The 13,719-nt window shown below is 37.8% G+C and overlaps 1 protein-coding gene across 7 annotated transcripts in view; it reads right to left on the bottom strand.

The window, feature by feature from the left end:
* Positions 1-13,719, bottom strand: part of LOC121293543 (myosin-10) — a 166,581-nt gene that overhangs the window by 50,822 nt on the left and 102,040 nt on the right. For all 7 annotated transcript variants that reach the window (XR_005946549.1, XM_041216561.1, XM_041216564.1 and 4 more), the window contains 3 exons: positions 5,750-5,813; positions 3,913-4,011; positions 2,565-2,708 (listed from right to left, as the gene is read on the bottom strand). Coding sequence is in view for 6 of the 7 variants with exons in the window: in XM_041216561.1 (XP_041072495.1) it covers positions 2,565-2,708; positions 3,913-4,011; positions 5,750-5,813 (307 nt within the window). In the remaining variant the exon portion in view is untranslated. The remainder of the gene's footprint in view (positions 1-2,564; positions 2,709-3,912; positions 4,012-5,749; positions 5,814-13,719) is intronic.

Below are 13,719 nucleotides of genomic sequence, written 5' to 3'. Positions count from 1 at the left end.
CTGAAATTAAAAGAAATTTAAAAGCTTTATTAAATCTCATTAAAAGTTGGCAATATTTCAGGCCATCTTAATGCCTGCATTCAGGTATAACTTGGTAGAAGCAACTGGAGCAGTATACCACACAACTTTTCAATTCTAACAACTCAGACAGAAATGCAAAGGTAATGCAACTCTGGCTACACCAGCATGAGAAACAAAGACCAAGTATAGAAAAATATAAATGTCTGTGGAAGTAGAACAACATTCAGGCGTCCCCCAAAGAGGCAATGTTCCAGGGGAAGACAAATCTGGCCAACTCGACCATGTCTGATCCCAGAAGTTGTTGGTATATCATGCAGGTGGTACGGTAAAGATGTTGGCACTTTATTAGGGATGTATTGAAATAGACTTTGAAAGTAACTTTCTAAAATGTACAACAACACCATTCAACATGTCCAAGGCTGAAGATTAGCTAAAATTGAGAGATATTGTAATGCACTCAAAATTAATGTTCTTAAACTGACCCATTTGCCCTTCATTTAATGCTTAACGATGGTATTATCTGTATCATAAATACAATAAAGTTGTTAGCTCACAATTGTGATTTCACCTTTGATAACTTTGACAAGAGTCACTCAGTGTGCCACACCCTGCCTGTCAATCAAAACCAAATTGAAAGGATTCGTTTGACACTTGAATGCAATTCCTTTCACATGTTACGTGATTACAACATTTCACTATAGGTTTGGAGTTTAAAAAACCAAATACAGAAAGAGAAACCAGCAGAACATTAAAGTGAAATTTGAAAAATAGCTTCTGGATGAATTTAATCATGATATGTGGGTTAATTCTTAAATTAGTCCAAATCAGATTCAAGTGAAAAAGCTGCTTGGTGCATTTTGAAAGTGATGATGCCTTTTAGTCCAAGTCTTTTAGGTATTGAATTCCATTTCCAATTGGCTTTCAGAAATTTGATATTGGGTGAAGTTTATAGAACAAGTTTTGTTAATGGAAAATTCACATTATTTTCCTACAACCATGGGGATTTAGTCTTAAAGGTCAATTTTAGGGTTCTGAGATTCAGGCAGTGGAAGCAGAGGCAGATTTTCAAAGTATGCTTAGCTGAGGCTATGATCACCAGAAAAATGTTTACATGCTAATTGCTTCTCAAAATCCATCTAATCCAATGTACAGGCAAATACATCTCTTCCAACTGATATATGAATGAGTGATAGTGATGGTCAATATATGAAGAGAATCAGGAGCAGAAAGTGATAGAAATTAATTCTGACTTTGAAACTTTTCTCTCTCTAAAGATTGCCTTGATGTCTTTATGAAAAAGATGCATAATCTGATGTTCAAACTTTGATTTATTTGTTTAATTTAGTTAAATATTTATCTTAGCAAATGGATTTTAAAGCCCACAGGATCAGAATAATGTACTAAAAGTTAAAATTGCACATTTCATGACTGTATTGGTTGCAGAGATTGACATCAAGCTGGGAAAGACTTGAAAAATAGATGCAAAGTAAAACTAAATAAAATCAAGAATATATTAAAATTTATAAATAACTATTACAAATGTAATAGTTCATGCTCACGAATCATTTTATTTCTGACCCACTGACATTGACTTAATGTTGGTGGTTTCAGCAGAAACATTCTAACACTGGCACAGATTTCAGTGTTGACCTTGAAGAAAGCTGCCCAAAGATATTGTAGACTCTGGTGTGGATTTTCCTCCTCCTGATGCAAGTTTGAATCTGGTGCCAAATTAAGGGGATCTCCAGATGTCAGGGACAGTAATGTTATCAAGCACGATAAGCAGCCAATCACATTGAAGAATTCTCTCAGACAGCAAACCAGGAAGTAAAGCGCACTGATTATTCTTACCTTGTTAAATATCATCTCACACAGACAGCAAAATAAAGACTGGAACTATTTAAGGAGAAGCTTAAATGTTAAACTTGAATAAATTAAAAATTTGAAATTATCCATAATGGAGAAATTGGACAACTCACAAATGTAAAATTAATTTGAGGCCAGCTGTTTCTCAGCATTAACTTACAAACTTAGTACAACCTTAAAAACCCAGTTATACCTCATTCAGCAAGGTTCACCTTTCTCCCCCAAGGGTTTTTTTTTTTAAAACAGTGAGACTATAGTGGAAATTCTCATCAGTTCAAGGATTTCTGATTGATTGCACTCCGGCAGACCCTCAGTAGGGCATCCTTTGTAGAAACTCGATCACTGACAGTGAATTCTGGATTCTGCACTTAACTGTGCACATGTTTATTTCTGAAGTAACAAATGCTGACACTTTCACCATCATTACTATCGCAAAATCAAAGCCCTTTCCCTGATAAGTGCAGAAAGTCAGGAGGTTTTATTCAGATGCTTTTTGCTTGTGTGAACTATTCACCATACAACACTCACCCATTTTTTGACCTTCCCGTTTTCATTGATTTTTTTTTTTAAAAAGCTCAGTTAATAACTCAAGATTTAGGTTTTCTCCCCTTTCAGAATAATATCTCACCAATAATCTTATGGATTGGTTATAAATAACATAGCAAACAGTAACTTACACAAAATTTCCTCATGGGAGAAGCCCATGATGTGCATTGCCTCCATGGTTTCTTGGAAGTTATCTTTTTCCTGTTGTCCAGGGATAGGGACATAACCATTGGACAGGAAACGGTAATTATTAAATCCTTCAAGCAACAAATCAGCTGTGTTTAAAAAAAAAACAAATTTAAGAGGTTCCATCATTGTTTTCATAGCAGGAGCTGATTTGTTTACAAACAAAATTACATTTTAGAAAGCAAGATCCAGGAGAAGAACTGCTCTAAACAAGTGAAGTCCATTGGTAAACCAAGAGGAGGAGATTAGAAGCATTCAAAAAGTGAATGTATTGTGCAAAATATATTTGAGCTTAATAATTAAAGGCAGCCTCAAAACTGCATCTTTCACTTCCTCCCTGAAAGTGCCCCTTCTCTCCCCAGCCCCTCTTTTTCAGCAGCAGTTCCAAAATGGAGCAACTCTTGCTGCATTGTCCTTGCTTGCTGGTTGGACAAATAGTCAACTTTACAATACCTAAGCCAAACAGCGCTACATCTAAGTGAGCTTAAACAACTTACTTGACCAGAGATGCCATCATGACTTAATCCAATCATGTCCTTAGCCAACAAAAGCTTTCAAAGATTATTAGATTGTGATCAGAAGGAACAAGGGCTACTGTTTCTTCTTTTCTAGTTCTAGATTGCAGAGATTAATTAGAAGAATTAAAACTCCTCGTCAGGCCTGTATGGTTTAGTGGGTCACTGGCCAATATTTCTACCCAATAAGCAATTAGAGGGCATTCTAAAGCAAACAATGCAAAAAGCCAATGTGCCCCACCCTTCAGTTGCAATTCAATATGACTGAAGAAACAAGAAATATATTTCTGCCAAAACTATGAACTCAATTGGGCATTTAGACAATGGGTCAAAGCTAAATTGTTCCAGTTCTTTTCTGAATGCCAAAATATATGCAATTTAAAAATTAAGCAGTGTTGATGTTTTCCACATTATTTAGATAAATTATGTGCAAACCAACTATGGAGAGCGCCTTAAACTTTAACATAAATTGAAAAAATTCCAACTTGTGTATTTTGCAACCACTTCAGAGACCCAAGCCCTAACTGAAGTCAAAATCAATCCCAGATGTCTCACTTCCAATAAAGTTTGGAAATAAATGCTGCTTTATACTCTTCTTGAACTATGCCTGAACTTAGAATTTCTAGACTAATACATCTGGGGTGGTGGGGGGGGAAGAAGATAGTGTTCACCACACTTGGTTGTATCCAACCTAAATTCTTATACTTGTTTTGCCAGGTGAGTGCGGGCACAAGAATATTTCTCTCAACGTTATTCATTCATTCCAGAACAGATTTACATTTAAGATGTTCTCCTGCTCCACAAAGCATCTGATAGAAAATGTGGAATGTTCTTTCTTCCTTGGCCTGTCGGATTGCTCGAGATTTTTCCAGGAGATCTTTTCAAAGTCAAGGATAATCTTGAAACGTTTCATTATTTAGTGAATTGCAGTATTGTCAAATGCATAATTTTTGTCATAATTCACACAGATGATTGCAATTACAAAAAACTTTGCCTTAAATAGTGCTAGTGTACAATGTTTTGAATATTTATCAAAAAAAAAAGAACAGTTGCAAAACCAAACTAAGAATGATTTTTTGTTGGTTCAGTAAGATTTGATTAATTAATTTGTTACTTGAAGTTGGAAGAGGAAGAATAGTATGACTTCAAAACTTCACAGATTTAAGGAATAAGGAATTCTATGTCCACCTGTAATTATTATAACAGTCTCAAAGTAGGTGAAAAGCCTTCTGCAATTGCAAATTCCATCACCACATAATAGCAGACAAATTAAATATCACAGCATAAGTAACACTCACTCAAAAATTTAGCCAGATTTACTGCTCGTCTTACCTCTTCAATGAAATTAGGCTGCTCTGTCTCAGCCTAAACAGTTTTTTATTGTATTGCTACCCAGATTGTTTCTCCAATTATGTGAACAGTACAGGAAACAGTGATTTTACAGATGTCGATGACACAACAGAGCACAAACCATCTCAATGAGTTAAAATGACCACTCAAACTTCTAAAAAAAACCACATGGCTTAAAAACAACAATTAAACCAAAAAATGCAACATTTAAATCTAATTGCCTATTCCTCTCAATCTTGAAACAAATTAGCTTTCTAAATTTTTACTGAATTATTTCTTCTTCCATACTCCCAACCCCACGTTGTATCCAGAGACAGTGTGGGATACCAGACAGCTAAATGTAACTATGGATATCTCTTCAAACAACAAAAAAATTCTTCAACCGTACTACTGAATCTACTTAACCACCCTTTCAAACAGTGCACTCTCGATCAAAACAACTCTATTCTTTTCTTTCCTCCTGTTGCCTCTGGTTCTTTTTGTCAATACCTTAAATCGATGCCCCCTTGGTAACCAACCCTTTACCACCAGAAACTCTTCCTCCTCATTTACTCAATCAAAATCATTCAATTTTGAACATTTTAATCAAATTTCTCCTTAACGATCTCTGCTCCAAGGAAAATCCCAATTTCTCCAATCTCTCCAAGTAACTGATGTCTTTCATCCCTGGTACTATTCCAGTAAATACACCCTCTCTAGAGCCCTAACAGCTGTCGTGAAGGGTGCTGCCCAGGAGTAGCCACAATACTGCAGCAGTTTTATAAAGGTTTAACGTAGCCTCCTTGCTTCTGTACTTTATTTATAAAGCTAAGGACGCAGAATGGCTTTATAACAACCTCTCGACTTGTGGCAAATCTTTTTCCATCTCCTATCACATTCGGTTGCTTAGTTTCCAACGAAAACTGGGTTGACTGAAAACACTGGATTAATAACTGGTTCCAGCCATTTGGGCCTGCATGCAGAGTCTAAGAAATCAGAGCAGGTGTCAGCTATTCAGCCATATGAGGCTGCTCTGTCAATCAGTATGATCATGGCTGACCTTCCATCTCAACCCAACCTCCCTGCACTATTCCCATTACCTTCAAAAGCATCAACCACCTTTGAAGAATGACTTTTCATGTCTATAAAAGTTTATCGCATTAGTCAAAAATCAATCGCAAAAACAGCGTTTCAAAACAACCTGTCAACAAATGACCCAGGTAATTTTTAATCCTGCACCCCATATCCTCGCCCCTTCCTCTCAAAAAGGGAAGTGAACAGGATACAGGTTTCAATGTTGGCTCCCACAATATAGCCTGTGACATCAAAGTTGATTCGGATGAATTTCCCCTGCAGAAGAAAACAAAATGTTTAAGCAGGAGCTCAGACATTGTACTTTTGTAAATATAATAAGCCAAGGTTAAGTGTACAGACCTTGTGTTAAATTTTAATTAAGTAGCATTCACATGACACTTAAAGGACTCTTCACCAACGTTTAATATTCCCAAATTAAACAGCCTCCAGGTATCTAAATAACTTACTAGGTGAAGTTATCAAAGAGGAATAAGCCCTGCTTATAGTCTTACAGACGATTTCATTGTTATATACATCAATTACCAGAAGCTGACAAGGTAACTCAGTGTCTATAGCAGACAGTCAATATTGGCAAGAAACAATATTTAGACAGATCTAAATACTAAGCAATCTTTTGTAATAGAGGAAAGGGAAGAGAAGATCAAGGGAGATAAATGAAATCAGCCTAAACTCATTAAATGTTTAATATTTGAAGGTTCATTTCGGAGGCTATTTTTAAGCTTAATGCATTACTGTGGGTCACAATTTTTTCTGCACTGAAGATATTCTATTAACTGAGAAGCAGATTCTTATCTAAATCACAGGGTTGCCAAAACTCACCATTGACTTGGTCCTGTGATTTATTTATTTTCTTTAAAAATGTTCAAATGTGGCCTTCTACAAGTTTAAAATTCCCTACAAGAACCATAAGCATTGCAAAAATCTTCCACAAAATATTGCCAACATTATGTCAGTGCAGCTTATGAACATCTATCTGTTACCAACTTCAAATCTTTGGAGGATTGCAATCGTATTTCTGTAATGTAAATGGATTGTTGTTATTTCAAATAACATAAATCACAAGCAATTCTGCAGAGCTCCCAGAGGACTGCTAGCTAAAGTAGTATGCTTTGCTGAACATACCAGAAAACTCCGTTTAAGGGGGAAAGAGGATAAAGGGCATGATGAGAGTGTGAGAGTGTGAGAGTGTGAGTGTGAGAGAGAGTGAGTGTGAGAGAGAGAGAGAGAAAGAAAAAATCTGGGTGGAGGAGACCAAAGACAGAATAGATCTCCAACTTGGCACATAATCGCTTTGATAATTTCATAAAAACAGTTCAAGTTTTGATTGAGTACACTTTTATTTTAATTGCTTATGAGTACTAAATAATTCCACAAAGAATTGAATTTATTCACTGGAAAAACAATACTTCAGCAAGTTGCTTGAGCTGTAAAATGTGTCACAAATGTTGGAAACATTTTGTTCCATTCCACAGGCAGGAGATAAAGACAACCCTTCAATCATCTTCCCAGCAAAATGACTCAGGATAGTCCAGATCAGTCTCAAATGTACTAAATGATGATTTAATGCGAATCCCAGCTGAATATGTACATTAGCCATGCAAGGCACAGCTTTAAAAAAGAATCCTCAAATGACTTAATACATTAAAATGGCAATTTTTTTTAGCTCAGATAAGTTTCAATTTATGCTCTGAACACATTAAGGGTACCTTCTGAACAGCAGTCAGTTCCAGGCCACAATGCCTGGTTTATGATTGCACACAAAAATTCAGTTAATAATCCTAACTTCCTGTTCAATGTCATGCAAGAATTGTGGTGTATACACCGATGTACCAGGATAAACAAGTCGAGTGCTGTTTCATTAGGAAGTCAATTTTTAAAAAGAATTTCCATCCGACCTACCTTTCCATCCAACACTTGCACTTTCATGGCTAATATCCATGGGAGCCCCACTCTTGGACTGTACCTGCATATGGAAGTTCTTACTGTACGCTGGCACTACATCAAAATCCAGTGAATGGTATTGTGAAGCTTAAGTATCTAAACTTCCTCTTCACAATTAGGTTTCAGAGTTCAAGGAAAGCCAAGGTCAACCTCCAATAACCTACCCATGAACCAGATGCTCTGTGCAATCCAAACACCCCTTAATACTATTTGGCTGAAAAGGGGAGATTAGAGACTACTCCAGTGCATCATTTTAATTTTGTGACAACTGCAGGGCCAGGTGATGTTAATATAAAGGGTGTAAGCATACAGTGATTTCTGAAGTTGAACTCTTCACAAAATTACCTTTCATTTCTATTGCATCTGCTTCTTACTGCAAAAGGAGCAGAGTCAGGTTTTGTAAAGGAATGTGACCTGTAACTTCCGTGGAGTGACAGAGTCACTCTGCTCCTAGTTTTAAGCAGGAAATCCATCCACTCCTTTCTCCCCATCCTTCGGACTTGGGCTGGGTGAGGACTGTGCAGTGCAACAGGTTCCTGAGGACTTGTGTCACGGGTAGAGGGGTCAAAGATAAGGAAATTGCGCACCCCTTTTTTTTTTAAAGCAGCACTAGCTGCTGTAAAGCAGGTAGGTTTAAAGATCCAGCTACTTTGAGAAGCCAGAAAGAAGGCGAGCGTACAGGATGGGGGTTGGGGTCCCATGGAAGGGGCCAGTACTGTGATTACCCAGAAGTTAGAAGTGGTTTTAATTCCAACTTTTCCTGGGTAACTATTACTGTAAGATAGTTGGAACCATCCAAAGTTAACGATTTAAATCATACCTTTGGATAGTCCCCAGCGCAGGGCAATTGCCCAATGGAAGTTTAAACTTCCCAGGCAACTGCCATGCAATCCTTACCTGGCGACTTTCAGGGTGGGCAGGGGGTGAGTTCCTCAGTGCATCTTTGGAGATACAGACAGCATCCAACCAGCCTGCGCTTGCAAAACTCAAAAAAGTGTGTCCAACTTTAGATGTGATTCCACGATTGATTATTTTAAAAAAATGGTTGTCCAATGTGCTAAGAATTACCCGATCAACCAATTTAAGATTGTCAGGTGGGCTCAATGTGGTGTCTGTGTGTGTGTGTGTCTGTGTGTGTGTGTGTCTGTCTGTGTGTGTGTGTCTGTCTGTGTGTGTGTGTCTGTCTGTGTGTGTGTGTCTGTCTGTCTGTCTGTCTGTGTGTGTGTGTGTCTGTCTGTCTGTCTGTGTGTGTGTGTGTCTGTCTGTCTGTCTGTCTGTGTGTGTGTCTGTCTGTCTGTGTGTGTGTCTGTCTGTCTGTGTGTGTGTCTGTCTGTCTGTCTGTGTGTGTGTCTGTCTGTGTGTGTGTGTGTGTCTGTGTGTGTGTGTGTGTCTGTGTGTGTGTGTCTGTGTGTGTGTGTGTGTGTGTGTCTGTCTGTGTGTGTGTGTCTGTCTGTATGTGCTGGAGGCTACATATATTAATGCACAGGGCCCTGTTCTTTGCAAACAGAAAGAACACTGCTTGTTTCAGCTAACCAAAATAAATTACAGCCATTGCTAAGGGCAATGCCTTGACTAATTTAAATTTCAACCAATGCTTGACAGTTAACTGTCAGTCACCAATGGTGCATTCTCCATGACAATGCCACTTGCCAACCAATGCACACACTCATCGCATACAGTAAAATTGTTTTTCCCCTTTATATTAGTATTCTTGTGAAGTGCCCTGATGAGCGCAAGTCAAAAAGCTTCAACATCTCTTTTTTCAGTAAAACTCAAGTTCTGTACAACCAAACAACTATTTGATCTATATCATGGAAGATGCTCATGGTAAGCTGCACCAAGTGTTTAGAGTCCTCGGATCATGAAAAGAAATAGAAAGGGATATGGGATATGGCAAAAGCCAAAATGAGTGAAACCTTCATGCAGTGATGATCATGCCCCAAATATAACTTCTCTTAAAAAATTACTAGGGGGATAAATTTCACCTTGGAAATCAAGAACATTCAATGTTTTTGAAATTCCAGATGGAAGGCTTCACATTCCTGTTTAGATAAAGCCATTTAAGGACATTTTATGGGGCTTTTTTTTTTAAGATCAAGATTTTCTTGCCAATATATTATTGGTTTGAGAAAATAGGGATCAATCAGATTTGCAAGTGATGCAGCTCCACATCACTGAACAAAACTCAGCTCGAGAACGTGTTGGATTCTACTTTTTAATCTGCGTAAACTGATTGCCACAGGGAGCCTAGTGTCTCCAGTGCAGACAAGTTGCTAAGAAATTGACTCTTAGCAAGACATGCAGGGGAGGAACAGTAGGTGGCCGACACTGAAAGAAACAGAATTCAGTGAAAATAGAGCGTGTCAGGGGTCTGCAATATGAGACAAGACAGGAAAAAAACAGGGGAAGAGAAGAAAGCTGTGTAACATATAACTTTCTGCCCTTCATATTTCATCCCATCAACATTTAAAATATTTCAGTTTTATTCACAAGCTGAAGAATAGCACTTGGGTGTACAGCATTTAAAATATTTCAATTCTGCACTGAGTGTGTATGCATCAAGAAATTAGTTTTACTGCTCATTCCATTTTCCCCAGTTTCTCCCCCAACATTTGCTATTTGAAAATTTATGTACCAGCTCATTTCACCAACTCCACACAATGTTCAAAGGTCTGATTTATATGATGATAGAAATGTTAAAATTTAAGGAATTATAGCTGGCACAGTAGACACTTCCACTTTTAAAGCTTCTACAACATCTATCAGGTTTCAGAATAAAAATACCATGGGGATTAGACCACAACAGTTTGAAAACATTAAATAACTTGCAGATGTACTGCTTCAGAGCAGGGACTTAAAAAAAAAGAATTGGCTACAACTTACCCTTAACATTTCACACTTCCAAAGCTATTGCTTCAATTATTTTGGAACCATCATCTTTGCTTAAAAAAATTTGAGGTTAACACAAAATCCTTCTGCAATCCAAAATTCCAAATATGGCAAAGATAGGATGCACTAAAAATTAGCCTCCTGCAGTCCAGATTGCTATATCTTCCCAAATAAAATATGTATTTTTGCCCCTAAAGATTGACCTAGAAATTATGATGAGAATTGTACATGGTAACAAATCAAACTGGGGCTTTTGCTACCAGTAAATGAAGCATCGCGGGGAATGCAGTTAAACTTGTTTGGAATCGATTATTTTTCCCAAGCATAAGATTGGGTCTTAATGTTAGGCCTTAATCTCAGATCAGATCTCAGTTTCCCTGCCCAAGACTATAGTAGGGGAGAAGCATGGAAACGTGAGAGAAAACGGGGGGGGGGGGGGGGCTACAAAAAAGAAAATTGCTGCCTGCAAGGGGGTTAAATAGTGCATCCTGTAAAGTTTCTTTCAAGATATCTGGGAATTGTAAGCTCCTGATCCACAAAGGACTCAAGTGGCACCATAAGCAGTAGAATGTCATCCAAAACCTTTAACAGAACTATTTTGATACTTATAGCCCAAGAATATTATGTGGTATATTATTAAAACATGAAAGAGGCAGGCAGGCAGTGCATGAATCCTCCAGGAGGGAGGCACTGAAACAGGCCCCCCACAGCCTGCCACAGCTCACACCCATCACTTGCAACCGGCCCATCATGTCCCAGGAAGAACACCCCTCTGACTGCAGTATTGCAGGAGTTGAGATGCATATTATGCGTAAGAAAATTTTGCCTTTACATTCATTGTCCGTGTGTGTTATATTTGGAGGTGTATTATTCAGAAAATTAGTCATTTCAGTCTAGTTCAGTTAGATTGGCAATGTTTATCAGCTGAACGTTATGAGATAAAAATGATTGCCAGACATGCATTTGTAGTCTCAATCTCAAGTTGTATGCAAATATTGCTCACATATAATTAACAATCTCGAACTGTTAACTTCTAACATTGGATCAGTTGGATTTACAGAACATTAAATATTGATGCAAATAGCTAAACAGTTAATTTAGCATTTATTTTTAATAATAGGCTATGAGTAATCTCAAAACACTTCAAGTTTTTTAAAGCAGTGTTAAGTTTCCTCTCCCTAAGTTGTCTTTAAAAAGCTGAGTCACATTTAAAAGCTCACTAGAATTCTTGTGAATTAAAAAATTATACCTAGAAAAATGTAATGCTTTTTATAAAATGCAAATCAAGCTTTTCATTCTCCAGTATGAATATCCAGATCCCAGATGACATTTCCAGTTTAAAAACCTCCCATTACTTTGTCCAACTTTTGTCTCCGAAGTGTCACACCAACAGCCATCAACAGGGCAAGCTACCTGTCCACAGTTCCGAACCTGCTCCTCTAAACTGATCAGGGAGGTACACAAGCAGTCCAACAACCTATTTATACAGCGCCTTTAACAAAGGAATGTTAATATCCCAAGGTGCTACACAGGAGCATTACAAACAAAAAGTATGACACTGAGCCTCATAAGGAGATATTGGATTAGGTGACCAAAAGCTGGATCAAAGAGCTAGGTTTTAAGAAGTGCCCTAAAGGGGGAAAGAAAGACAGAGAGGCAGAGAAATGTACGGAGAGAATTCCAGCGCTTGGAGCCTAGGCAACTGAGGGCACGGCCAATGGTATAGCGATTGTAGTTGAGAATCCACAAGAGACCAGAATTAGAAGAGCACAGATATTCAAAAGGGTTATGGGGTTGGAGGAGATTAGAGGTGGAAGGGGCGAGGCTATGGAGGGATTTGAAAACAAGAATGAGAATTTTAAAATCAAGATGTTGCTTAACAGGGAGCCAATGTAGGTCAGCGAGCAGTATGACAGGGAAACAGCAATTGCTGAGAGTTAAAACATGGGCAGCAAGTTTTGGATGACTTTAGGATTACGGGGGTAGAATGTAGGCAACCAGCTGAGAGGGCATTGGATTAATTGAGTCTATAGGGACAAAAGGCAGGAATGAGTGTTTCAGCAGATGAGCTGCACCAGGAGCAATTCCCCTTCAAATTAAGGCTCATGATGTAGAAGCAGTTTTTTTGCACTGTGTATAACTTCAATTTCCCATTTTTTTTTTACTAATATTGGTGAAGATGTTTACGCTCCACAAAATAATCGAACAAATGGGGCCAGAAATTTTAGCTTTTCACAGGGCACATGACCAGGAGAATAGTTTGATTTACTATATAAGAGCTAAGTGGATAACTGAAGCCTGACAAATTCCAGAACTTTTGCAGCTTTGAGTGTGCCAGGGAACAAAAATTTGAGATTAGTCATCTGATAACATGTCCAATTGTAGCTTTAGTCTTCCTCAAAATAAGCAAAACTGTACCCTCCAGAGATAAATGGACTCCCATCTGATATCACAGCAGGATAGCCCAAGGCTGTAAACAGGGATTCTTAAAAGGTAAAGTTCCTATTTCAATGGGTTTATTCCAGTGTCTCTGGCTATGCACAGAGAAAAACAACAGAATGGAGAAAATACCAGTGAAATTATACACTGCTTCCTGAATTAGCTTTACTGTGAATGACTGACTCTAGTTCTCCACTTCTCCCCATTAGAACTTCATGCAGAGAGAAGGGACAATACTGTGACCAATAAGGCTGCAGCAGTCCTGCATCATATGCAGATAGTAATTTAGCAATATTCTATTACTCTGTAATAGAATGGATGCTAATGGTAGATGTGCAGGAGTTTAAGGATGTGCCAAGAATGACCACACCTATATAAATTGTAGTTCTTTCTGAGATACAAAACAATGATGGGCAAGATAAAGTAGCAATTTCACTGATTTAAAATTGCATGAGTAGTCATGCAGATTCAAGTTGACTTTCAATACCAGTTAAGTATAGTCTTTGCCTACTAACTTATTTTTTGAAATTTAAACATAGCCAAGAATCACAATTAGATAAAATTATCTTGGAAGTCTACAAATATTTGATTGTTAGGAGGTGTTAAGGACATGTTGCCATTAACCCAACGCATATTCCGAACATTGGCTAAGCCCCTTGTTGAACTCCACAGATGAAATTGTACAAATCCAAAAAATGGGACAATTAGCTTTTGTGCTTCATTTGATAGTTGTGTATTTCATGGATTAACTTCACATTCACAATGATAATTTTGGAGGATTAGGCAGACAATATCTGTCCATCTCCTGTCACAAACAGACAGACTTGTTTTTTTTAAATAACATCTTTCACATTCTCAGGAGTACTGATTTTGCAGGTGAACAAGGCAGCCA

This window comes from Carcharodon carcharias, chromosome 22, assembly GCF_017639515.1.
Source record: "Carcharodon carcharias isolate sCarCar2 chromosome 22, sCarCar2.pri, whole genome shotgun sequence".
In the NCBI taxonomy this organism is placed as follows: Eukaryota; Metazoa; Chordata; class Chondrichthyes; order Lamniformes; family Lamnidae; genus Carcharodon; species Carcharodon carcharias.
The sequence above is the reverse complement of the archived record's forward strand: the minus strand, read 5'-3'. Positions and strand labels throughout refer to the sequence as shown.